At 53.5% G+C, this 27,193-nt stretch overlaps 1 protein-coding gene across 3 annotated transcripts in view; it reads right to left on the bottom strand.

Annotated features, from left to right (window-relative positions):
- ACOT7 (acyl-CoA thioesterase 7) overlaps positions 1–27,193 on the bottom strand; it is an 88,955-nt gene that overhangs the window by 31,365 nt on the left and 30,397 nt on the right. For all 3 annotated transcript variants that reach the window (XM_084786895.1, XM_084786894.1, XM_084786896.1), the window contains exons 2-6: positions 26,531–26,648; positions 19,190–19,346; positions 14,578–14,669; positions 7,929–8,043; positions 943–1,029 (exon numbers count right to left, since the gene is read on the bottom strand). In XM_084786895.1, coding sequence (XP_084643021.1) covers positions 943–1,029; positions 7,929–8,043; positions 14,578–14,669; positions 19,190–19,346; positions 26,531–26,648 — 569 coding nt within the window. The remainder of the gene's footprint in view (positions 1–942; positions 1,030–7,928; positions 8,044–14,577; positions 14,670–19,189; positions 19,347–26,530; positions 26,649–27,193) is intronic.

Below are 27,193 nucleotides of genomic sequence, written 5' to 3'. Positions count from 1 at the left end.
TCACTGCCTTTGGTTTTTGACAGTTTTTCTTTCTTTTTTTGTTATTGTTGTTGCTTTTGTTTGTTTGGTTGGTTGGTTTTCCAATATAGGGTTTCTCTGTGTAGCCCTGGCTGTCCTGGACTCGCTGTGTAGCCCAGGCTGGCCTGCTTTGGGGTGAAGTCAGGAGCCACCACACCCAGCCAGCCCCTCATGCTTGCACAGCTGACGCTTACCTCCTGAGCCATCGCTCCAACTTCTCCTCACTACAAACAAGGTTGGTTTGTTTATATGTATACGAGCGCTCTGCCTGCATGTACACCTGCAGGCCTGAAGTGGGCGTCAGATCACATTACAGGTGGTTGTGAGCCACCATGTGATTGCTGGGAATTGAACTCAGGACCTCTGGAAGAACAGACAGTGCCCTTGACCACTGAGCCATCTCTCCAGCCCCTCTCAACTCAGTTCTATAGCTTACTTTACTCTCATCCAGAGTGGCAGCATCCATTTGTGCAACTGACGTGTTCCTTATATTTCTCTTACGTCACAATAAACTTTCGTACATCAGTAACTCAGGACAGGACAGGTGACCATCTGGACTAAACAGCAGCTGACAGGGGACGACAGGGCTCCCCTGGGCTCTGCGAGGCCCTCCTCACGACACCTCACAGCTCCGGAGGTCCCTGGGCTCTATGTGACCCTCTGCTGGGATGTCCTCATCCATCCAACTTTCATTTCCAGTTTCAAAAACAGACACCAATGGCATTTCAGTAATTTCTTATGCAACCTCTTAAAAGTTTAAATTTATACTTCAGCAGACATGAAAGTCTAAACTAGGTCAGTAAGCAGCACGGCCTCCTGGGGGCTGCTGAGGGCAAGCCGGGGAAGACGGCAGGGGAACAACCTCCCAGGGATGCTCAGGGCAGACAAGGGATGGAGCAGGGGCCAGAGCAACTGTATTCCTACCTCCGTGCACGAAGCCATGAAGGGTGCAGTCTGAGGGCCCCACCAGGTGGATCAGGCTGGACTGGCTGTAGCTCACTGTGTTCGGCTCTAGAAAAGCAAGGGAAAGGGATCAGTTGTTGCGCAGATAGGTCCCCACAGCCCAGCAGTGGCAAGGCCACCACTGGCCAGCACTCTGTCATCAGAATGTGTCTTCCTGCAGTCACTTGCACAGGTTTCGCTGAAGAGCACGGAGGCCTCTGGCAGTACTGAGTAGCCCCACCATCGAGTCACAGTGCACTCTGGGACAGTGGTGCCCACTAGAGTCACATGCACTCTGGAACAGTGGTGCTCACTAGGCCCTAACCACGCAGTCATTACATCCCTTGGCTGGAGGGTTCCAAGGTTATCTGTGACAGTCCATGGGGATGTCACCATCCAGCCAACTTTCCAATAACACAGAACGCAATGACAGTGTTTCTGTACCTCCTGAACCAGCCCAGGAAACGCAGCCTGACAGGGCTGATCGCCCTCTGGCCACCCCTCCCCCATGTGTGCCTCTGTCTGTGCAAACCTTCCAAGAACAGGAGCCTCCTCAGCGGAGCTCCAGTCACTCAGTGCTGCGTGAACCATCCGGCTTCCCTTAAAACAGAAGACACACGTTCTGTGCCTGGGGCAGAAGCCATTCCTGCAGGCTCTCTCCTCAGCAGGTATAGTCAGAGCCACAGGCGGAACCCAGCTTAGAGTGCACACACGTCCTGTCAAAAGCCTTCAGTCACAGATAATCCATTTGTTCCATGCTGGGGTCAGTGAGAGGCGTCCACTCCTGCCCTGGCTGTTGAAGGCACTGCTGGGCCAGGGCCAAACAACAGGCACATGTCCGGGCCCAGGGGCGCATGTCCTTGTCTGCCCTCGAACAGTATTTCTCAGCAGCAAAGAACTGGTAGCATGAAGGTAGCCTTGACCCCAGAGCCTGCGGTCTCCTGCTGTCACCTGAGACCTGGGTGAAGGTGTTCATCCTCAGCTCCCACGTCCTCAGAGCTCGACACTATACAGAGATGACCTTTTGAGGAGGCAGATACGCTAGGATGAAGCTATTAAGCCACAGCCTGGTCAGACACCGGCAGTATCCTCGGAAGAGGGTATGAGAGGCCCCCCAACATCCACAAGCTGGGAGACCACTGCTGACAGGGCCTGAGGACTTCAGCCTCCAAGTGAGAGATGCCAGGCCCTGCTGTTTACCCACTACGCTGGGCCTGTGGAGCTTGAGCAAGCAAACACAAGCCATATGGACTTCAAACTAAAGACAGGCGCTTGAAGCCACCAGGCAGCAAGAAAGCCAGAAAGCTGGGGGTCTGGCCTTAAACACTCTAAACTCAGAAGCATGTGCCCTGAGATAGCTCAGAATCCCCAGGCTCTGATTTCAGTCACACAGGGTGCACTGGTTGTTGGGACCACGGCAGATGGCAGCCCTATGACAGTCACAGGCAAGCGGTCCTTGAGGCACCAGATCCACGCTGGCTGAGAGGAAGTCTTAGTTTTGGCATGGTGTCTGGTCATGAGTCTCAAGATATCTTCATTCCTGGCCGCTGTGGGACTAGTACTGGGGTGAGCACTTCCTTCTTTGGACAGTTGAGTCAAACGCAGCCCCTCTGTCCCCTACATTCTACATTGTATGTGACACAGGAACATGTGAAAGGGGTCTGCTATGACCAGATACAGCCAGACTCCAGTGCCGGCCGCAGGGTGCTGCCCAGATGAGAGCCTTTCCTTATAGATTCCAACGGTTACTTCCTGCACGCCAGCATGAAAGGCAGGGCACACAGCACGTCGGAACTGCATGGCCCCGAGTCATGGTGACACCTGTGCTTCCCCTGCTCCTGGGCAGGCAGACCAGGACAGACCGCTCCAGAAAGCAGCAGCCAGTTTGTAAGCCGAGTTCAGAGACCTGGGCATCAAGGATCAGATATTCCTCCTGCCTCCAAATCTGGGGCCGAAGGAAATGAAAGCAAAAGCTTGTCAGGGCTCAGCTTTGATTCAAGAATGCTGTGATGGTACTGAAAGAGGAAGAGAGGGATGGGATGAGGAAGAATGAAGTGCACAGTTAAGCATGCCTGGGAAGAACTTGGGTGTGGTCACCCTCCTGGGAACTGGCCACAAGTGACCAGATCTACAAGGGACTGAGGAAACATCTGAGAGGCAGATCCTCACACTCAGACAAGCATTCCCCTCTGTCCACTATGAGTGATGCCGGTGTCAATAGTGGACAAGAAGAAGCTTCCAGAGAGCTGCAGGGACAGCCCCATGGCCTTGGCCTGACACAATGGCTCAGTGGAGCTCAGGTGCCTGTCACTGGGCTGTTCTCCAGGCCTCAGATGCGGGCTCCATGGAAGGGACCAAGGCTGGGAGGACCTTGGAATTTTCCTTGAGGTGAGGAGGTCTCCATGTGCAAAGATGCTGATGAAGATGCTGTGAGCAGAAGACTGTCAGGCCTGTCCCCTCCCTGTCCCTTAAACACAGCTGGCCATGCTGGCCTGGCCCCACTGGGGAAAGAGGGATGACCCCCACTCTTAGAAAAGCTGTGGGCTGCTTCTAGACCTGACCCAGCCAACCTCTGGAATGTGAGCCCCTGCACTGACCCCTCCCAGGAGGCCTTCAAAGCCGCTTGCTAGCTTGCTTCCACAGGGTGCCACAGGTCAGCCCTCTCTAAATCTAGAGCCAACTTGCAATCAAAAATCCTTGCCAGCCTGGTCTACAAAGTCAGTTCAGGACAGCCAAGGCTACACAGAGAAACCCTGTCTTGAAAAACCAAAAAACCAAAAACCAAAATAAAAACCAAAATCCTTTCAGCATAAGCAGTGCTGCACTCAGGAGGCTGAGGCAGGAGGATGCTGAGTTCAATGGCTGCCTGGGCTGTATAGAGAACCCTGCCTGAAAAGCACTGGGAAGACAGAAGTATGTTGTGCTGTACACATGCAGAGGGGTTTGGTCACTGTTCCCTAAATATACAGATTAGCAACCATTTAATAGCATTTACATTATAGTAGGCATTATATATATAGTATGTATATTTATAACTCTAGCTAAAAGAACTAATATACAAAGGAGGCTATGCATGTGAAGGCTCCATGTGTCAGACACAGCATGAGGCTGGATGCAAGCCCACTCTCTATACATGGAAATTGTGGACACTTGGATTCTGGAACCCACCCTGGAAGGCTTTACACACACACACACACACACACACACACACACTCATATTATATGTGATAAACATATATAATTTTTATCAGAGGGCAAAGCTACAGGAACAAAGGGGCCTGAGTCCTCCCGTCTCTAGCACCTGAAGGAGAACCCGCCCTTAGTTTAGAGTCCGCCCAGGCAGGAACTGCACCATGTACTAACATGGTGAAGGTTCCCTGCTGCGGCTATTACTATGTAGGGGCCCCTAGTCAAGCTCCCGGCCAGGTTTCAGAGGCTCTCGGAGCCTATCCACTTCCCTGCTCCATGTATTCCAGCCTGTAGGGATTTCTCCCCTGCCCTGGTTGTTGCTGGATCTAAGCCACTGCTGCCGCCGCTGCAAAATCACCTGACACCACCACCACCCTCCTGCCTAGCTGAAAGCCTCGGTGCCCTGTCTCAAGTCTCAGCCTAGGATGGCAACAGTAGTCTGTCCCAAAGCCGTGGCCAGTCCTCCTTATGCCTCAGGGCAGTGGAGAAGGGAGACAAAATGGCAGCTTCTGTGGGTGCCTCAGCGGGAGCTGTCCACAGTGACTATTCCTGTTGCTCAGATCATGCCAATTTGGGATGAAAAGTCTGGACAAAACCCCACCAGTCCCTGAGCTTCCCACAGTTCAGGCTTGAAATCCCACCAATCTACACTCTGGAAAGGCCTGTTCCGCAGAAAGCCCCGCCCCCTAAGGAACACCACAGAAAGGCTGTGTCTGCCTAGTTCCCTGCTGTCTTCTCCCAGGAGCAGAGGCAGCCACTCCTGGATTCATCTCTCTAATAAGTCTGCTGTGACTCACTTGTCAGAAGAAAAGAAGAAGAGGAGAAGAAAGAAGAAGCAAAGATGGAGTGGCGCTCAGGCTCCAAGGCTCCTCAGCTCCTCTGGGAGCCGCATCGTCTCTGTCAAGGAGGCCTCCTCTCAGAGCTCTGAGGCTCCTGGGCTCCATGCCTCAGGGCCCATCTCAGGGCTGGGATCTCTTCCCAGCCTTCAGAGTTGTGGACAACCTTCCGCCAGTGTACCAGAAGGCAGGCCACACCGCAACCACCTACAACACAGGCACCTCTTCACTCCAGCAAGCCTGTGGCTCAGTGGCTGCTTTGTCTGCTCCTGTCAAGACAAGTGAGGATGAGGTGTCCATAGGACAAGGACCAAAACCGAAGCAAACTCCAGAACCTTCCCCGTCTTTGTATACCAAAGCCCCCCCCGCCAGTCTAGTGTGGAAGGAACCAGGATGATGGCCAAGCTGGACGGGTTGGACACCAGAGAACTTCAGACCTAAGGCTAGGGCCCCACAGCCAGGCTGGTCAGCTCTCGTCCTCCATGGGGTGGCTCTGGGCACATCTGCCTAGAAGCTTGGTGGCCCGCCAAGGCCCACACCCCACCCCACCCCACCCCACCCTCCCGCTCTGCCTGGGGTAGCTTGAGAAGTGAACACTATTTCAAGGCCCAGTGAAGACAGCACTAGGTCATGTCTGAGGTAATGCTAACTGCCTCGTAAACCCAACAGTGCTGACTGTGCAGCTGATGGCCATCAACCTAGCAGCTCAAAACAACACAGAAAGCTAGCTTCTGAAGAGCTCCCAGACTCCCTGAAAGGCAGGTGGCCCAGAGGTTGCTAGGCAACACCGTCTGGCCCAGGTTCTAGTGGCACAAGTGGCTGAAAGGTGACTGAGTTGGGGAGGGGAAGCCGGAGTACTACACTGTAGGGCTCTGTCCTCCAAGCCTGATGTGGCTACTGCCATCCTGAGGTAAAGGCAGCTGATTACCCACACGGAAGGGAGAGGGAATTCACAAGACTTCTCAAGAACTGGCGTGTGTGGCCCGTTCCTTCCAGGGTATATAACTAGTTATTAATTGCTGGGGGAGGGCTGATAGCTGGTCACGTGCCTATACCCCCCAGCCCATCACTTATACCCCTGGAAGCAACTCCAGTCAAATGAAGGAGCTCGCCAAGAGAGACTGGGGTTTAATTATTTTCTTCTTCTGTTGTTGGCCACATCTTCCCAGGGAAGACCACACAACAACTACATCTTGAAAAGACACGACCCTTGTCTTCAGCTCCTGTGGGCAGACCACCCTACAGGACAGGACAGCCCAGCCTACGGCAGGAGGACAGGCACAGGGACCCACAAGAACACCAAGTCAGAAACACAGCGGCTAGGCAGAGGGCTCAACGGCAGAACCGCTTGCCTAGGAAGGATCATGTGACTGCTATTACACACATTTCAGAGTTGTGGGTCAAATCTTATCACTTGCGGAAGATGTATTTTTTTCAAGATACAGAAAAACAAAACTAAGATGTAAAAACCCATCAGAAAGCCATGAGTTCACAATGCCAGCTTCAATTGCTGTCACCAAAGAGCAATGTGCTATCATAGTCACAGGGGACGGCCCTGGCCAGCTCCCTCATGAGCAAGGAGGCCACAGTGATTAAAAGCCCACAGTACCATCTAGTCTGATTCCTATATGGTCAGACAACATCCGTCTCCCAGGGTCTAGCCTTGTGGTTCTCAGCATCACTGAAGGGGAACTAGGCTATCTCTGTGTTTTTGAGATGATGCCTTGCTATGTAGTCCAGGCTAGAGCTGAACTGACTGCCTCTGCCACCCGAATGCTGGGATTACACGCATATACCACCATGCCCAGTTAAGATTTTTGCTTTCTCTCTCCCCCCACTTCTTTCTCTTCTACTAAAAGCAGATGGGGCAGGGGAGGGACAGCACAGGGGACAGTAAAGTTTTGGTAACTCTGCATAGTCCCGCTGGCCTCAGATGGCAAGTGCTGAGAGAGGAGAATAAGCCATAGGCAAACCAACACCTTCAGGTAGACTAGCTGAGCACCCTGTGCACAGCAGTAGCACTGCATGGACTGCGCAGAGTGTGCCCAGGACACACGAACTGAGAGAGCCAAGTAAGAGACAAACTTCCACCCAACTAGGGGCCAGAGGCACTGGAGGCCAGAAGTCTTCAGCTCGGGGACAGCATGGAAGACAGCACAGAAGTCCTGAGCCCAGCTCACGGAAGGCAAGGCAGAGAAGCTTGCAGCACATTCTAGAAAGAAATCTCGACACTATTAGACTGTATGACTGTACACGCAGGATACTTGGAGTTACACGGTCTACCAGGGAACCCTCCTTCTAAAGGCGGGCCCAACCGCAATCCCTCACCAAGTTCCTGGGAGGCAGGCATGCCAAGACCCTGCCCTGATGGCTCCAAGGAACCTGAGGAGGCCCTATTTGGTTTTTTCACAGACAGTGCATGAAAACATGGGCCAACCTAGCAGGGGACAGAGCAAGAGAAGGAACAATCCGACAAAGAGAGCTGAGGCTTGTCACTTGTCTGATGAGGATGACAGAGTTACTGAGGCAAATGTCTACCTACAGGAGCCTGTGAAGAAATGGCACTTAAGTCTGTGGTCATCTCCTGATCACAGGCCTTTTTTTCCTAATGATATGAGCATTTTCTAAAAAAAAAAAAAGTTCCTGAGCAAACTCAAGAGTGTCAACAAAAACAAAATAAGCAAGTGGCCCTCTGCAGACACCATGACGGCGTTAGCATGGCAGAATCCACCCAGACTCTCAGGAAGTGCCAGTGCCACCTTTCCCTGCCAGCGGTGCTCCAAAAAGGTTTGCCTGGCTCCATGAGAGAATTCCACACCCAAAAGCCCACAGGAGAGTGACAGCACACTGACTAGTGAGTTTCTGTGCCTTGTGAGGTGTGCTGAGGAAGGGCGCTGCCCTGGTGTCAGCCCACCCAGCCCCTTGGCCAGCCCTGGCCTTCACCTGGGTTCAGCACAGGCTGGACAATGTCCCCGTTCCTCCACTTGGTCTCCATGCGTTCCAATTTCTGGGCTTCATAGCGTTTCCGACCCTCCTCCTCCTGCTCCTGCCGCAAATACTGTGGAAAGAAATGCAGACAGAGAGTCAAGTGCAGTGGGGACACATACCCTCCAGGCTCGGGGCCACAGTCTCCCCTCTAATACTTGTAACTGGGACTGCCCCCCTGTCTTCTGATGACGTGACCACTGGGCACCAACAGGGACACAGGGCAGATGAAAGTTTCGTGGTGTGCCCCTGACACAGCCTAGTGGACAGCAGGTCACGTCGCTCTATAACTGTGGATATATAATAGTCGTACTCCTGCACATGAAAGCTGGAACAAAACCCCCCGTTTCATTATCTCACTGCAACAGTCTGTTTGACTGACCCATAATCACCAGTCACTTAGCAGGTCCTGGCTTCTGCTACTAAGACGATGCAATTCTGATGACCCTTGGCCATATCCTGTCACTTGGCCTCTGACCCTCCTTGACCATTAGGCTGCAGAACTCCAGGATCACGAGTGCCATCACCTCTGCTTCCGTCGCTGTTGAGCACCAGCCAGGGAGCAGGCAGCACCTGTGCACAGGCAGGCAGCCAAGGCTCAAACAGCTTCAAGGCACCCTGGTCGGCCAGAGGGGAGAGCTAGCCCAGAAGTGTGAATACAAAATCTAATCCCAGCACAAGGAAGGCAGAGGCAGGGAACTCTCTGAATTCAAGGCCATCCTTGTCTACACAGCAAGTTCCAGGACAGCCAGGGCTACAACAGAGAAATTCTATCTTGAAAAAATAGAAAAATATAAATTAAAAAATAAACTCTATCAACACAAGTTGAGAGCTCTCAATGCCGGCCATGATGGGGCCTCAGTGCGCTGTCTCACTGGCGGGGGGGCTGGAGGGGTTAGCCACAGGCATGCACTAAGTCTCCTGTCTGCCCTCTTCCAAGCCACCAGAGGCAGCCCCTTCTCCCCCTCCCTCCTCCCCTCCCCCCTCAGCGCAGCCGGGCATGCTGACCACTGCCTAGCTAGTGCCCTGGCAGTCAGCTTCCCTGCTTCTCAGTCAGCACCGCTGGCCAAGCCCTCAGGACCTCCTCTCCCTGTCAAAGCCCGATGACAGCAGCTTCAGGCTCCCTTTACAAAGCCATGCCCTCGCTCTAGGCTTGGCTTCTCAGATGAGCAGGGCTGAGCACCATTCTGGAGATTAACTACACCCCTTCAACTGGAGCATACTTCTTCAAAGTGGGCCAAGGAGAGACAGGAGAGGGTTGCTCAAAAGAAACAAGCTAAGCCCCACTGCAAGGAGCACCTGATGCTGCAAGAGGGACTCAGCCTTCCTCTCGGTGAGCGGACGGACACCTGGGCCCAGCATTTGACGGCAAGAGCAGCGTCTGTGCCTGTGCTTGGTCTATAACATGCAACTAATGGCAGAACTCCAATGTCCTTAAGAAACGCCCTCTCGGGGGCTTTAGAGAGGACCGGTGCCATAGCTCAATGCCACCTACAACACCACAAAAATAACAGAAACAAAGCCAAGCTCTGACTGGAGCGATGGCTCAGTGGATACGAGCACTGACTGTTCATCCAGAGGACCCAGGTTCAATTCCCAGCACCCACACTCCAACGTCAGGTGATCTCACACACTTCCGGCCTTTACAGGGCACTGCACACATGGGCGGCACAGACATACATGCAGGCAAACACTCATACGCATAAAATAAAAATAAAATATCAAAAAAAGAAAATGTTTTAAGCCAAGCAGCATCACACCTGTAATCCCAGCTCATAGGAGACTGAGCTAGGAGGCAAGTTCAAAGCCAGCTGCAGAACAAGTGCTTACCTTAGAAACAAAACCAAGAGGGCAGAGAACTGGCTCACCAGGTTGCAGCTAAACCCGACGCCTGGGCCCACACGGTATAAAGAGAGGACTGGCCCCCGCTGATTGTGTTCTGACACCCACATACAAGCTGAGGCACACTCACACTTACACACATACAAAATACACATAATTTAATAATTAAAATAAACAAAAAAGGAAAAAAAAACCCTGCTGCCTAACGAAGAGCCAGCCTCCTGCCGCTGGGTCTCACAAGTCCTCGTGGTGCCCAGCAGGCTTGTCTGACCTATGCACGTACGCACGGAGCATGAGGGGCTAGTCTTGGGCCGACGCCTCACAAGCGGAGAGGCCTAGCTTCCTCCCGTGCGGGCACATTCTGCCTCAGGCTGGCCAGGGGCCTATCAGACCAGCTAATTACAAGCAGCAGGCAGCTCAGTCCATCAAAACTCTCCAGAAAAGCCATTACGCTCAATACCAGGGGCCTCACACACCCACCCAGCTGACTTCTTTTAATAATCACAGGGAAAGCTGCACTCCGCCAGGCTGAGGAAGGAGATGGAACAAGGGGACAAGTCACACTCTAAAGTGACAGCAACCACTATAAACAGCCACATCTGGTAACTAGCCTGCTCATGCCTGTGCTATGGATGTGTATGTGTGTGTGCTTGCCAGTGAGCGTGGGCCTGTGCTGTACATGTGTGCATGCGCGAACATGCATGTATGCCTATGCTGTGCGTCTGTGCATGCACACATATACTGCACATAGCTACAGACAGCTGTACACATTCTTTAACAAACGCTGGTATCTGCGAGGCTGGCAGAAGGAAGCTTGTAGCATCCAAAGCCCCAGCTTGGATTAAATCCAAGCACTCACCTCCTAGAGCAAGGAAGGAAGTCAGGACTTCCGGGTCAGGACCCTGCCAGGGCAAACAGTGGCCTATATTCCCAGTGATGATGGGTCCCACTTTGCGCACTTGGCATCTGTGGGAAGAGGCAGCTGGGGTCCCTGTGCTTCCTTCCTCAGCCCCTGGGCCTCGGCTTGGTGGCCGGGTTTCAACACACTCCCCTGTGAAGCCCAACCAGCATTATGTGTCATCAACCCCAAAGCACAAAGCACACAATAAGGCAGCGTCCTCAGCACATGGTGGGCACGCGTGACTGCGTGAGAAGACTGGGCTAAGAGTGGGCAGAGCGCCTGCCCGTGGTGAGGACTTTCTGAATCACCCATGAGACTGGCCGGAGCCTGACATGTGAAAGGGCGGCAGCAGCCATAGGCCTGTCTAAGAATGTTTGGAGGGCGCACAGGGCGCCGCAGCCACCAGCCAGGGACTCACACTGTGTGGGTGTTCCTGTGGGACCTGGCTGAGACCTCCAAGGCCAAGGTGAGAATGCACACACGTGCTCTCGTGGCTGCTGCCATGCATATAACTGCCACTGGTCTAAGGAGCACACCTGAGTTGAACAGGGTTCATCAAAAGAGAGCCGTGGGACCTCAGAATGCGGGGGTTCCAGGAAATGGGTTGTAAACGCAGCTGGTTAAAATGAGTTAACGGAGCGGATGGCCCCAAGTACTACAACTGGTGTCTCTCTAAAACCATACAAAGAAGTCAAGGAAGGTGTGCGAGACAGGCAGAGACTGGGTGATGCCACTGTAGGCCAGGGTAACTGCACCACCAGCAGCAAAACTGAAACATGGGGGCTTCCCCTTGAGCTCCAGAGGGCCTAGGGCCTTGGCCACACCTCAATTTGGGGCCTGACATTCAGAACTATTAAAAAAAATTCTTCTATAGTTTTAATTTTAATTTAATTTAATTTTGAGACAGAGTCTCTCTATGTAGCCCTGGCTGTCCTAGAACTTTAGCCTATGTAAATGAGGCTGGCTTGCAATGCACGGAAACCATCCTGCCTCTGCCTCTCAAGTGCTGTGATTAAAGGTGTGTGCCAACTACCTCAGGACCTGGCCTTACGCTGTGTCTGAGTTCCTCACAGGAAGAGACTGGCTTAGCACAGTGGTTCTCAGCCTTCCTAATGCTAGGACCTTTTAATACAGTTCCTCATGTTGTGTGACCCCCAACTATACAACTAATTCATTACTTCTTCATAACTGTAATTTTGCTGTTGTTATGAATCACAATGTAAATATATTTTCCTGCCTCTTAGGCAAACACCTGTGGAAGGGTCGTTCAACACCCAAAAGAGTCACAGCGCACAGGTTGAGAACCACTGGCTTAGCACAACATGGTAACCAGCATTGGCACAGCCAGGCCAAGGCTAAGCTGCCCTTTATAAAAAATGAAGAGGAGCTGGGTGTGGTGGCGCACACCTTTAATCCCAGCACTTAGGAGGCAGAGGCAGGTGGATCTCTGTGAGTTTGAGGCCAGCCTGGTCTACAAAGGAAGTCCAGGACAATGAAGGCTACACAGAGAAACCCTACACAGGTGTGGGCCACTACACGGCTTCAAAGTGTTCTTTTTTTAAAAAATATTTTATTTAATTTTAATATGCCTTAGTATGAGAGTGTCAGATCTTGGAGTTACAGACAGTTGTGAGCTGCCATGTGGGTGCTGGGAATTGAACCCGGGTCCTTTGGAAGAGCAGGCAGTGCTCTTAACCACTGAGCCATCTCTCTAGCCCTCAAAGTGTTCTTAAAAATACCTAGTGAATGAGTTCAAGGCCAGCCTGGTCTAGAGAGTGAGTCCAGGACAGCCAGGGATACACAGAGAAACCCTGTCCCTAGTGTAGGGACTCTAGCCAGCCCGAGCACAACAGGCATGGCTCTGGCAGGCCTTGCCCCTCTCCCCCTGCCCCTCTGGTTCCCTAATGACCATTCCACTCCTTTCCTGCAGCTAGCCACAGGTCTAATCTCAGTGCTTGGGAGGAATAAGCAGGATGCTCAGGGGTTCACGTCATCCTGGGCCACATAACAATTTCTACAGGTCAGCCTGGAGTGTGAGATCCTGTCTCAAGCCTTCCAGTCCAAAACGCCCTAACTAAATAAAGAGCAATAATAAAAAATAAAAGAGTGGCTAGGTGCAGTGGTACACAGCTGTAATGCTAGCAGGTGGGGTTGGGGGCATGCCTAGTTAGAAAGATGGCAAGTTTAAAGCCAGCCTGGGCTACACAGCAGGAAGAAAGAGTATGCAATCACAGATATAGCCAACCACACCTTGGCCTGCTACTCAAGCCCAGCTGGCCACTGAGCAATGAGAGGAGATGACAGAAAGCCAGCTATAGGGGCACCCCTGAATGATGACAGGACATAAAGTCCCCCTTGGCCCAGGTGACCCAGAGCTATTGGAAAGGTAGGAGAGAGAGAGAGAGAGAGAGAGAGAGAGAGAGAGAGAGAGAGAGAGAGAGAGAGAGAGAGAGAGAGAGAGAACACTATCTCTCACCTATGGGAAGGCCCCCAACACACCTGTCAAGCCCAGTGAGGAAGAGAAGACACCCAAAAGGAGCAAGGCCTGTGGGTGCTGCACTGCCCATCTCTGGCGGTCTACAAGCAGAGAGCAGGCCCACTCCTGACCAGCTAGCTCCCAGTTTATCTTTCCTAAAGGCACATGCTATGCAAATCCTCACCACAGGCGACAGTCCCCAGATGCCAACACTCTTTCCGGGCACACAAAGAGAGTCACCACACTTGGGAGGAGCTGGTCCCAGATATCTGAAGTCTCTAACAAGGGCTTCCACAGGGCCTGCCTGTTGTGTAAGCTCCCTCTAGTGTTGAAACATGCCATCCTACAGAGAAGTAAACAACTCAAAAGCACTTCAGGAAGTCCCTGAAACTGAGCACCCTCCTTGCCAGACAAGCAATAAACGCTGAGCGTCCCCCTCAAATGCACCGAGCCAAGCTGCACAGACTCTGACACAAGCTGAGCTTCAGAGACAATTCTGAGACCAGACCAGCTGCCTGGAAGAAGAGAGCTGCTTGGCACTCTTGTGTCCACTTGGGAGGGACACTAGGAGCAGCCTGCAGGCTGTGCAGAATTCCAGGTTCCCAGCTTCTGTGGTCTGTCACTCATGCTGGGGTAGACTTTGGGGATGCATCTGAGCTATTTCCACTTCTGTAAGTAATCCCGATAAAACTCACTGGTTCATGAAACTGGGCTGTGGTGGTATCCACACTTTGGTCTGTCGTGGGTTCCCTATCTATGCCATGTAGACATACGCGTTGAATTTCCCCAGCAAAAGTTTTGTCACACAACACTGCCCTAGACAGCCTGCCCGAAGTGGGACCCACCTTAGAGACAAACCCCACAGACTGTTCTCATCTTTCCAAGGTTAGGCTCACACGGACACGCACTGAGACTCAAAAGAGGAGGCAGGGGGCCAGCAGGGGCAACAGAGGGGAAAGCAAGGAAAGCAGGCCACAGAAGACCGAAGTCCTCGCGTGGGTGCACCAGAGGCTGAGATGCAGTCCTGTTCTGGGGTCTTCAGGGGTCGCTTGCCTGGCCCATCAGCCCAGCTCTCAGCAGGACACAATACTCACAGCCCTGTCTGTCATCAGTTCCTTTTTATTCTGTTGGGCAAGTTGACACAGAGGAACGCCTTACCATGGGCTGTGGGCCCCTGACAGGCACATTTCAGGAGTTGCAGTACCTGCTCGGGGCATGAGAGCAATATTCCTCCACCACCCAGAGAGGCCCTGTCTGGCTCCCAGGGCCTGAGTGCTATACTCTGCCCGGTGCCTCTAGGCTGCTCCTTGGCTGCATGGGCCTCCCACAAGTCAGAGGGACCCAGCCTCTGTGTCTGCCCCAGGAGACAAGGGGAGGGGTCACCTTACCACAATAGGAGGCACTTCCAGGACCTTGTCCACATTCCTCAGTGACAGGGGCACATACCACAAGGTGGCCTTATTGGTCATCTTTTTGGTACCTTAAGAGAAGAAAATCACATGAGTGATGCCTCAGTTTGGCTCCTAGTCCCCAAAGTTCTGTCCAGCCTCCTGGCCTGAGGACACTGCCATTAAGGAAGCATGGGGCCACACCACACCTGTGGCAGTCCTCCCCTTACAGAGAGGAGTGGAAGGGGTTCAGACTGTAGGCTCCAAGCTGAGTCAGCCCCACAGAAGCAGTGTGTGGCTAGAGTCTGCCAGCAGAGGAAGAGCCTGTTTGATGAGGTTTGATGACAAGGCTGAGGAGGCCAGGCTGAGCCGCTGGCTAGCCCTAGTCACCACAAGGAAACACCGTCGTTGCCGGATAAAGACCTGACACCCTCAGCTCAGACTAGTAGGAATCTTCCAAGAAGACCCAATGCTGCAAGATTCTCACCGGCAGGCACCTAAAGGGTGCACACAAGCAAGATATGTGAACTGTGGAGACTGCAGAGCAGAGCGGGCCCTGATGTGTCAGGAAGAGGCGAGGCCAACCACTGCTCAAAGCACAGAGCCTGGGTCAGCTCCTCAGGCCCAGTGTGGACAGGCCAGTTGGTTCTCCCTAGCCCCTCCACCTCACAGTCCAGTGATTAGCTTAAATGCTCCAATCCAGAGCTTCTGCCACAAGAAGCACTGAGCACTGAGTCCCGACGTGGCGCGCTGTGAAGCTCTCATGGCAGGGAAGCCTGGCTTGAGAGCCACTGGTCATGGCTTTTTGGTGCCAAAGGCATGCACAGTCCACTGGCCCATGCCCCGCTTATCGGAAAGAAGCCAGAATGCCAGAGAGGTCAAGAGCTTTGAAGAAGGTCACTTGGCAACTTGGTGATATCTTAAGTACACACCCAGGGCTCCCTAGATACAATCACTTCAGAAAATGTGTAGGTATGTCCTTAAAAGTGGCTTTGACTACACTGGGAACAGTGGCACATACTGTAATTCCAGCACTAGGAAGCAGAGGCTGGTGGATCGCTATGAGTTTGAGGCCAGCTTGGTCTACAAAGCACGTCCAGGACAGCCAAGAGACACCCTGTCTCGGGAGGGGGAAAAAAGTGGTTTCGACAATACGAAAGATTCCCAGGGTGGAGCAGGGACCACACAAGGCAGGAGACGAGGGAGGCAGGAGGAGCAGGGGTGGTCTCTGGGCTAACCTGGAGAGTCGCCAGCAGCTGCCTCTAAGGTACCTTCCCAGTAGAGACCCAGGGCTTCCCCAACGTAACACCACACACAGCCCCAGGCTCCCAGGCAAGCCCTCCCACAAGGAGGCTGTTAGAAGACCGGCCTACAAGGCCCACCCATTCCAAAATGGTAGGCCTCACAGCCCCACCCAACCACGTGGCACCCCCAAGACAAGACTGTGGGCTCCCACGCCTGGGAATCACAGGCACACACTATAGGAAAATATTTTCTCCATGCTTTGACTGAGTGAATCTGACAACCTGCTTTTGGGAATAAAGATTTCCTGTTGGACTCAGAGCCAACATGAAGAGCTGGTTTCCATGGAAACCCAAGTGGCCTGCTAAACCTAAATGAACAGCCCTGAGCAAAATGACAGGAACTCGCTGACTGTGCACTCTGCACCCTGCAGTGGGCCATCTTCAGGGCTGCTGCCCTGAAGTCAGGGATCACAGGCTCGCCTTCCAGTGGGCATCAGACAGGGAAACGCGGGGAGAACCCAGGAGTGCCAGAGTCCGGTCTATAACAACAGGCTGTGGGGCAAGACTCGAAGGCCTCCCTGCCCTGAGACCAGACTGTCACTGTCTGTGGCACAGGAAGGTGGAAGTAAGAGGACCTGAGGCATGGGACAGGCCCCACTGAGACAAGCTGCCAAGCGCTGCCTCCCTGAGCACTAAGATAAACAGTACCGTCCCCAGTTCCGGAAGACAGTACCAGCGCTGCCTCTGCCCTTCAAGCCTGGTCTGCCACCTCCTTGGCTGTGCTCACTCTCAGGACAAAAGGGGGCTCTAAAAAACCTCCATGGGGTGAGGGCAACTGGCCAGGTGGCTGCAAAAGTGTTTTCTTTTAAGAATTTTTTTTATTACTTAAAAACATTTATTGTATGTGTGTCGGTTTTCTGTGTGTCTGTATGTCTGATTTCCACGTGCATGCTTGGTGCCCTAGAGGCTATAAGAATGCACAGGGCTCCCTAGAACTGGAGTTAGAGATGGTAGGCAGCTACATGTAGGTGCTGGGAATTGAACCCAGGTTCTCTGGGACAGCAGCCAGTGCTCTCAACCACTGAACATCTCTCTAGCCATGTCCCCCTAAAACCCTTTGTAGCCAGCCCATACTAGCCACAAACTCACTTTGTAGATTAAGCTGGCCTCAAATTCACAGAGATCCACCTGTCTGAGCCTAGTGAGTACCAGGATCAAAAGTATGTGCCAGCACTCCTGCCCCTGACCTTTTCTTTCTGTTTGTACATATGTGTCTATGTGTGGGTACATGCAAGTATGTACAGGAAAGAGCGGTCAGCAGTTGAGAGCATTTCCTGCTCTGCCAGAGGACCCAAGTTCAGTCCCCTGGACCACTAGGCAGCTCCTATCCACCTCTAAGCCCAGCTCTGACATTCTCTTCTGGCCTCTGAGGGTGACAGCACGCTGTTTGTCCTGCAACTCAAGCTCTCCAGATCGGTACGCCCTGGGCGCTCACAGGTCAGTGTAGGAGACACCAGGACGCCTGTGACCTACGGCAGATCACCAGCTCTGGACCCTGGGAACTGAGCCTATCTGCTGTGTGGCCAGAGCCCTCCCTCACTGCCTCCCTCCCAACTCACAGGTGCAGTGTCCTCTGGTCACTGGGCTCTTGAGGGCTGAGGCTTGGTTGTTACACAAGAGGCCAAAATATGCTCTTTAATTTTTTTCTTTTATTTTATGTGCATGGGTGTTTTGCTGCATGTGCAGCACGTGTGCATCTGGTGCCTTGGAGGCCAGAAGAGGGCAGCAGAGCCCCTGGACCTGGAGTTATAGACAGATGTGAGCCCCCAGGTGGGTTCTGGGAGTCAAACCCAGGTCCTCCGTCAGAGCAGCCAGGTCTCTTAAGCGCTGAGCCGTCTGTTTGGCCCTGGGAGTCCTTTCTTAAGGCCCCACACAGTTCCTGAAGCTGAAGGCTCCCACAGTGATCTACTGGCTGGTTACACACGAAGACAAGAGGCTCCAAAGAGCCCCTCTCCTGCTCAGGGGTGATAGCCGCCCCAGCTAGGCCCAGCAGAGGAAGGCCCATAGGACAGACAGAAACTGTGGTACACAGCTGTCCCTTCCTGTGCCATGGCCTGAGACCAGCATCAAGGGACCAGCATCTAATGCCAAAGGGCCCCACAGACTGAGGAGCAAGAGCACACGCCTCATCGTCTCCCCATGCATTCACACGGCCCATTTGAACCCATCCCTGCGGAGGTCTTCAGAATGTTCCAGATGGCTAAGTATGTTCTTAGCCCTTCCCAGGAAGACCTGAGCGCCTTTGTCAGCCCTCAGCCATCATCCCGTGGGGTCACCACTGCAAAGGGCCTGGGGAAGGAGAAAAGGATGAACCAGCTCGGCTGCGAAGGCGCACGGGACCACAGACAGAGGCCTGTCTTCCCAGTCAACAGCCAGGTTATGAAAGAAACATAAGGACATCTGCTCTCCTGTGGTGCCAATGGGAAAGACGAGAAGGGTTTCCATGGTTACCACAGCCAAGGAACAGGTTCAGATGAGCCAAAGGCCACATTCGCCAACGGCCTCTATAAAAGCCTGGTTTCTAGATGGGCAGGGGCAGTTTGCCCATGGCATGCACACACAGCCATCCAAGCTGTGGCCCAGAAGACAGGGTGGGAGCCACAGGCTGGCTGATCTGCAGAAGGAGCGATGCAGGCTGGGAAAGCGGCTCTGGCTGGAGCAAGGCTCAGGTGTGCTTTGTAGGCAGATGGGTGCCCCATCTGCAAACTACAAAAACATGGGAAGAGAGAACTCTGTCCACAGGGTGCATGAGGACAGAGAGGTCACAGAGAGGTAGCCGGGCCCTGGGCGTGGCCAGTCCGCCACATATGAGTAAGGTGTGTGTTGCAGTCAGCTTCACCTATCAACTTGACAAAAACCTAGAGACAAAGCCTCAACTAAAGAACTGCTGGGTGCAGGGGCGCACACCTTTAATTCCAGCACTTGGGAGGCAGAGGCAGGCAGAGCTCTGTGAGTTCGAGGCCAGCCTGGACTACAAAGTGAGTAACAGGACAGCCGGGGCTGCACACAGAAAAACCCTGTCTTAAAAAGAAAAAAGAATTGCGGAGATCAGGTCGGCCTGTGGCCTTGCTTTGGAGCCATTTTCTTAACTGCTAACTGGTGTAGGAGGGTGCCGGCCCTCGGCAGCAGGCCCGGGCTGCATGAGGACGGCACCTGAGCGAGCCAGGGGTAGAGGATCCTGTAAGCAGCACTCCTCCACTTCTCTGCGTCAGTGTGGCTCCCCGTGGTGGCTGTGGCTCTTGTCTCATCACAGCAACAGGAAGCAGAGCAGAGGCCGGGGTGAGGGCCTTCCTCCACCAGGGACTCACCTGTGAGGATGTTCTCTGACATCACGTGCACCTGGACTTCCACAGAATGCTTGGAAGTGTAGGTGATCTCTGCACTGACATGAGCCACCTCACCAATGCACATGGGCGACAGGAAGTCAGTACGCTCCACCCGGGCCAGAGCAGCCACACAGCGCTCCTGCAAAGACCAGAGACAGCCATTAGCCCAGCCCAGCAAGTCCCTCCCACAGAGATCTCCCTCAAAACTGCCTGCTCTGTTCCTCACTGAATACTGGAGCTGACTGACAGTGCTGGCCTAAGTGTGGAGACACTGGAGAGTGTTGCAGAGCTGCCGCCAGGCGCTTTCTCTGTCATAAACACAGCTGCTTCACAAGGAATATAGAAAGAGCACAGAGACTGGAAAGGGCAGCATTGCTCCCTTCTCGGTAAGAGCAATTACCACCTGCGTCTTTCCCAGCTCCTTCCTCAGGACAGGGGCTTGGCTGTCTTGTCTTGTCCCTTGCCTGCTTTAGTGACTATGCACTTCCTAATGTATCTTTACATTCTGATCTTCCTCAAAGGGAAAAATAATCTACCTGTTGTCACTATGTTATCCAACTGCGAAACAAGGGTACCAGAAGGACCAGCCACGGAGTACACGGGAGCAGGAGAGGTCACCCTGGAAAGTGTCATCCTTAGGGCACTAGACACTAGTAGCAACTCCCCCCTTTCTCCTCTTCTCTCTCTCTGATCCTTTAAACAGTCTCATGATTTAAAATAAAAAATTATTAAAAGAGCATCTGGCACCAGGTGTGCCTCCAGTCAGCTTGTCCTTGAGTCACCTGGGAGCCCTGGGCACACGGCATCAACCCACAGTGAGGCCCAGATGGAGAATGCAAGCATGCTGACTAACTGCCCTTCACCCCCAAAAACCCATCCCTCGCAGTCTAATTTGGGCTGTCCTATAGGCAGAGTCTTGGTCTGTTAGGGTTGCTGAAACAAAAAATAAGCTAGGTGGGCTATAAACAACAAAAATTACCTCTCCATTTCTCAGACTATAAGTTCAAGATAAAGACACAAGTGGACTTAAGTCTGGGGAAGCCCTTCTTCATGCTGAGGGCCAAGACGACACTATTGTCTCTTTATACAGGGCCTGCTACATATACACGCCTGCAACCCCAGCATTAGTAAGGAGACAGGAGGAACTGACGGCGGGGGGAGGGTTCCAAGGCAAGCCTGCGCTACACAGTGAATCTGAGGCCTACCTGGGGTACAAAATAGGAGCTGGCTGGTCTCAAAAGCACTAAATAATAAATGAGTGAGTGAATGAATGAATGAATGAATGAATGGGGCTCTGGGCCCTTCACGAAAGCTGAAGACCCAGCCAGGTGAAAAGCTCAGCCTTCCACAGCCCTCACCTTTGGGACACACTGGGACCACAGCAGTACTGGAAGGACTGCCTCAGCCTGCTCCTGGGATCCCAGTGCACAGCTGGGCAGACAGAACAGGAACTTCCATCTTTTGTTAGGCACGTGCCAAGCTCAGCTGTGATGTAATATACGCAACGCTGTAGGAGACAGCCTTTCACATCCCACAGCATCTGCACTGCGGGGGTCAGTGTGTTCATATACGTCCCCAAAGACCCCACAGGGCCACAGGCACCTCAAGATGCCCTTTCCGAATCAGCTTATCTTCTATCCTTGCTAATATATCAGCAAGATGGCCTGTTGTGTAGCAGTGACACTGTGGCTGCCACGTTCCACTCTGTGACCGTCTACTGGAACAAGCAGCTTTCTTAGGGTGTCACTAGGCTGGTGAGGCCATAAGCAGCTCTGGTGTCACTTCTCAGCAAATCCTTACAACAGCCTTTGACAAGAGCCAGGAAGGAAGGACAGCTGCCCACAGCTGCAGAGCAGGCAGGTGACAATAAGTCCCCACCCTTGATGTCCCTGCACCCGTGTGTGTGTGTGTGTGTGTGTGTGTGTGTGTGTGTGGTTTAGGCACGTGCTTACATGTCTATGCATGTGTGCACACATTGGGAGGCCAGGAGAAGGCGGCAGGAGCCCTCTGTCAGTGTCCACTGTAGGAATGGAGGGAGCCCCGAGAGACTATGTAGTGCTCACATGGGCACAGCCAGGTCAAGGACTCCAATCCCTCAGCCACAAAAGTGGCAAAGCCAGCTTAGGCTCAGGAGGGTGGCAAATCAGGAGTGTGCGAGCGTGGTCAGCATGTCAAGCAATGGCAGCTTCCTCTTCCCGCCAGATGCTTATGCTTGGGACTGCTTGCTACAGTGCCCGCCTGCAAAGACCAGTGACCAGTGAGGTAGGGTAGTGGGTGCCCACCGTCAGAGTGAGCACCTGATTCCAGCTTTCCTGTGAGCGTGTCTGTCCTTGATTCCCTTGCTGCCCCTAGTCAGGCCTCCGTATCGGCAGCACATGGTCTTCCCTGCCAGTCAGGATGTCTCACTGGACCTGAACTCACTGTTTGCCGACTAGGCTGGTGGCCAGCAACCCTAGCACCCCGCTGTCTGCATCCCCTAACCACACTGGGACTGGAGACAAATGTGGCCGTCCCAGCTTGTTAGGTGGGTATGGGGGACCCACACTAAGGGCCTCAGATTTGCACAGCAATATTCTTGCCTGCTGAGCCACCCATTTCCCCCGCCCCGCTGCACTGCAGCCTCCCCCTGCCTGAGGGCTCACATGCTCCCCCGCAGATGAGGAGTGGAGCACGAGCACGTCCCACTCCCAGAACACACCTCTCTGGAAACAAGACCAAGACCCCTGCTCACTGCTCTCTCCCAGGTAATTCTCACACCAACAGGCTGGAGGCCACAAGCTTCTGATAGTACAGACAGATCTCAGCAAGAAGACTAAGACTGGGTAGGAAATGGAAAGTTCTAGAGTGTAGTGTGTTTTCTTGCCCTGGACTTCCGCACTTGGATCCGCAGAGCTTAGCACCCCCACCCACCCCTTACACTGCCGATTCATGCAAAGTGAAGAGCAGCCTTAGGTTCATTCTCATGACTCTGGCACCACCCACTGGCAGAAGCTGGAAACGCAGGCTAGGCAGAGCCAGGCAAGTCCAGGTGAGTGACAACACTGCTTCTGCACTGTTGGCAAACCAAGAGGTGAGGCCAGGCACCTGGGACAGAAAGGTTAAGGGACAAGACAGGGACAAGACGACATAGATTGGCATGCACTCACACGCATGTTCCTTCCTTACCTAGCATACCAAGGCAATGTCTCACAGAACCATGGAGGACAGCCAGGCCCCACATCCATGGCCACCTCCAGTGGGACAGGTCAGTGCACTGGTTCTGGGGCCCAAGGTCCAGTTGGGAGGATGATAAATAAGTAAAAGAGGCAGCACCCACAGTTGGGCACTCAGAGATCCCGATGGGGATGCAGCACACAGACAAGGCCAGACGAGGGGACACAGGACTGACACCCGGATGAGAAGCTGGGAGCAAGAGGCTGGAAGCAACAGGGCAGGACACCAAGGACAGCAATCCAAGGGCCCAAGGGAAAGGAGAGGAGGCACAGAGGCTTGTCACCCTTCTTAATCTTCCCTCAAGAGCTGTCAGCAAGGACAGTCTCCTCGGTGAAGGAGGACACAGCCCTCCATTTGTGCTGTCCCCAGTATGGTCTGCAGGAGCCTCCAGTCTTCTTCTGTTTAGTGCTACTTTTGTGACATTTGTCTAGTGGCTACAGGTCAAAGAGCATCTTCCCACCGTCCAACCTGCCACCTCCCTGCTCTCCCTCTCTGCTGAGGCAGGGACACAGCCGGGTAAGCTGGGAGGAAGAGCAACTGGGTGAGCAGGGAGGGGAGTGGGGAGAGGGGAGTGGGGGGAGGGGAGTGGGGGGAGGGGAGTAGGGGGAGGAGAATGGGGGAAGGGGAGTGCACATGAACCTGAGCCAGCACCCACCGTCTTACCTGTCACATACAGAGGGACTCTGCCTAATATTCTGGGTTCAGACACAGAAAGGCACTGTGGCAAGAGGGTGTCCCAGCTTCCTGGGCAGGTGGTGACATGGCTAATCAGAGTGCCCAGACCAGAACTGACCTGTGGCCAGTGTCCACGCAAGAGAAAAGAATATCCAAGCCAGGCGTGGTGGCACACAGCACTCAGGGAGGCAGAGGCAGGTAGAGCTCTGTGAGTTCAAGGCCAGCCTGGTCTACAAAGCCAGTCCACGACAGCCAAGGCTACACAGCGAAACCCTGCCTAGCACAAGCTCCACGGGCCAGACCTGCCACCTGCTTCCTTGGGCAGCCATGCCATACCTCTCCTGGGCTCAGCCCCTCAGAGATAGCAGCAGTGCCAACCTTACCACACCTCTTAAATTTCCCATAAGGATCACATGAGCACTGTTTACTGGATGGCAGTGGTTACTCCTACTTTTTATTTTGAGACAGGGCCTTGGCTGCCCTGGAACTCACCATGTACATGTAGACCAGGCTGGCCTTGAACCTCCTGAGTGATGATGGTAAAGACATGTGCCACCACACTTGGCCTAATTCTGCAATGTTTAATGGCATCACTGCCACTTGTCCTCCCACGTCCTCCTCTTCCTTCATCTCTAAGCCTGAGGAGCTTCTCCTTCCCAAAGTCCATCTCTCTCGTCAAACTTTCTTCAGATGCTCACTGCCCTTCTCTTGAAGCTTCTCTACAGAGAGGGTGGCCTGGGATGCTGTCACATCTCCCTACAAGCCACCAGAGGGCACCCCGTGCACCAAGTCCTAAGGACAGCATCTTCCTCCGGAATGAAGCCACCTTCACAAGGTAGTCAATGCACTCGCCACCCTGCCAAACAAGGCCTGTGCAGCCTCCCCAGAGGCACCGCTGGCCTGGTGCATTCCGTGCACCACTGTCTGACAGGTGGCTCACTGGTCAAACTGAAAGCCAAGCTGTGGTCTGAAACCACCCACTGAAGTGACAGGATTAGGAAGAAGAGCCTGTGGGCAGTGCCTGCGTTATAGGGCCTGAGGGCAATGGCTTTTAAGACAAGCCGAGGTCTTGCAGGAACTCTGGTCTAGGAAACAGGCCCTCCCCCAGAGAGTCAGCTTCTGCTGCTTACAGGCCTTCTGGATTTAGCAGCCTATTAGAGACACAGCAGGTGCTGCGACACCATAACAAAGCACATATAGGCATCTGTGAGAAACTGCTCACACTCTGCCATGGTCTACCAAGGGTGTGACAGCAAGATGTCAGAACAGCCTTACTCCAGGGACACTTGCACGGCAAGACTCTGGTGCAAATGTCAGGTGCTGCTTTGAAAATCTGCTGACCATTAGCTAAGCCCTCAGCAAGCTCTGTCCTTCTGGTGGGTCCTGCCTCCATGAGGGTGGCTGCCGGCTAACAGGGTGGTAGGTACTGAAGACTCTCCCAGCATGATAACAAAGCCTGCAGCAGCAACCGACCTTCTCTAACCAAGCAGCACCACAGCATGAGTTTCAAGAGTGGGCTCAGCTCCCCCAAACTGCCACTGTGCTGCTTTCTGTGGTATGTCAACCACATGGCTGTTCCGTGTCCTCGCCAGGAGAGTCCCTCTTCGGGAACCATCCACTGGCTTTGTGCACCCACAGGACCAGCTCCTCAGCCTTAAAATGTGACCCTGAGGTGGCAATGAGCAGTGGCATCCTCAGGTACCACTTCAACCCAGGTTCCCCTGCTGTCCACATCACACGTGGTCTCTTCCTCCACAGAAGTCGCCATCTCTCAAGGCATGCACAACGGCAGGACTCGACTGCATCCACTTCCTGGCCACACTCCTCCCACCAACTATGAATGCTGCACCTTCTCCAGGTCTCCAGACACATCAGAGAAACACCTGTGCTGGCCACAGATATTGAAGTACACTTCTCGAACGACACTAGTGAGCTGGGCCTACTCCTTACCCACTGGCTGCAGAACGGCTGTCACGTCAGCAGACACCAGTCTCCTTGCACACCTTCACCAGAGCCCCTGGGTGGCCAGGGCACACGGCCATGGAAAGCACTTTTGCTTGTTTTTACAGTGTTGAGCACTGAACCTAGCGCCTCTCACATGCTAAGCAAGCACTGTACTGCGGAGCCACAGCCCAGGGCTTCTTTTTAATTTTTATTCTAGCTATTTGTCACTAAGTTGCTATTCCAAAGGTCTTGAGTTCAACTTCCAGCAATCACATGGTGGCTCACAACCATCTACAACGGGATCTAGTGCCCTCTTCTGGTGTGCAGGTGTGCAGGCAGGCAGAATACTGTAAAAATCAATAATAAATAAATAAATAAAATATAATATGCGGGCTGGAGAGATGGCTCAGAGGTTAAGAACACTGACTGCTCTTCCAGAGGTCCTCAGTTTAATTCTCAAAAACCACATGGTGGCTCACAACCATCTATAATGTGATCTGAGGCCCTCTTCTGGCATAAAAGTGTACAGGCAGGCAGAATACATAACAAATAAATCTTTTTTAAAAATGTAACATACAACATGAAGTATCTGTGGCCTAGCTATCACAGGCTGTACAGCCAGGCGAGCATGTCCCTTGCTCCAGCTAGGTCAGGATACACAATATCTTCTCTGGGCTCCCTGTCTTGAACAGACCATGCTCCCATCAGGCCACAGTGGGGCGCTGTGTAAGTGAGGTGGGACGCTAAGCGCAGCAGGACGCTAAGAGCTGTGCATCACCGACTCCCTGCAGGCCTACCTCTGTGCCTACCACAGCATCCAGCTTTCAGACCAGATTCAGATTCTCTCTTCCTGTCTGGGTCTTCAGGGAAAAAAATGTCACAGCCTTCATGAGATGACCGCCTACAGAGACCCCAAGGTCCTGCTTGTCCCCAGCTGCAGGGCCACCTCACACTGCACAACTCCTGAGTAGGTGAAACCCGCAGGGCCTGCTAGAGCTTCATGCTCAGACCACAGCCAGGGCACAGGAAGCCGGGCACTTGCCCCCAGCCACCAGTCCAGCCAGGGACGGGAATGGAAATGGGCAGGCACCCACATTTCAGCTCTTCAACATCACGGCAGCACATCCACACAGGCACAGAGTACTTCAGACCACAACCAAGGAGCTAGCAGGGCTCCAGACAGTGCCCTGTGAGGCCACAGCGCCTGAGACCCAGCATGGGAGGTGTGTGGGGACCCCTCAGCTGCCCAGCAGCTCAGTCTCTGATTTCCCACCCTCCACACTGAGGCCAAAGTCAACCTTATTGCATGGGACCCCAAGCAGGGCTAGCTGTCTTCGAACCTCCAGAAGACCCAGACCCAGTGAGCAAGGCGGGGACCCTGCAGATCTGGCTCCATGTGAACTGCTTCCCTGGGCCTAAACTGCTGTTGGCCTGTGGAACCAGACTGCTATGCACAACCCAAGGACACGTGAACAGGGCCCAGGCACTTACCCCATTCTGGCTGTTGCAGTGCCGGGTGCTGATGATGGCTCCAGCCTCCTCAATCATCTTCAGAATGGTCCCTCCGTGAACATTGCCAGCCACGTTGGCGTCATCAGGACGCATGATCCTACAGCAGGTAAGAGAAGTAGGGGTGAGCCTCAAGAGGACACCACTGTGACAGTGGCCCCTAGGGACAGAAGCGAGTGCCCCATGAGAAGGACAACAGCTCTCATGTATCTTGGCTCCCCCTCAACAGGGTGTGTCCATCAAGGCTAGTGTGGCAGATACAAAAGGGCTTCACAGTCCCCTTTACAGGGGACAGGCAGGGGACACCTTGCCTTCCTGGGGCCACAGGTGCCTGCCTGTAGGGAGAAGTGCACCTTGGCCTGAAAGGACTGTCAGCGATGACTTTCCCAAGACCACTAGGCAAGGAGGAGTGTCAGAGAGCATGTGCCAGGATCATCATGGGTCAGGTCTCCAATTACAGCTCAGCTGATAAGCACAGAAGACACACTGAGCCCTCAGGAGTCAATCCTGGACCAGAACTTGTCCAGGAGGCCCAGGGGATAGGGCAGTTGCAGCTGTCCTGAAATTAGGCACCGCTCGAAGCTTCAAGACCTCCAGACTAAGTGGGAGCAGGTTCACTGGTTCTTGCTTGCCCGTGGAGTGGAT

Source organism: Acomys minous (genome assembly GCF_964271855.1).
Source record: "Acomys minous genome assembly, chromosome: 6".
Lineage (NCBI taxonomy): Eukaryota > Metazoa > Chordata > Mammalia > Rodentia > Muridae > Acomys > Acomys minous.
The sequence above is the reverse complement of the archived record's forward strand: the minus strand, read 5'-3'. Positions and strand labels throughout refer to the sequence as shown.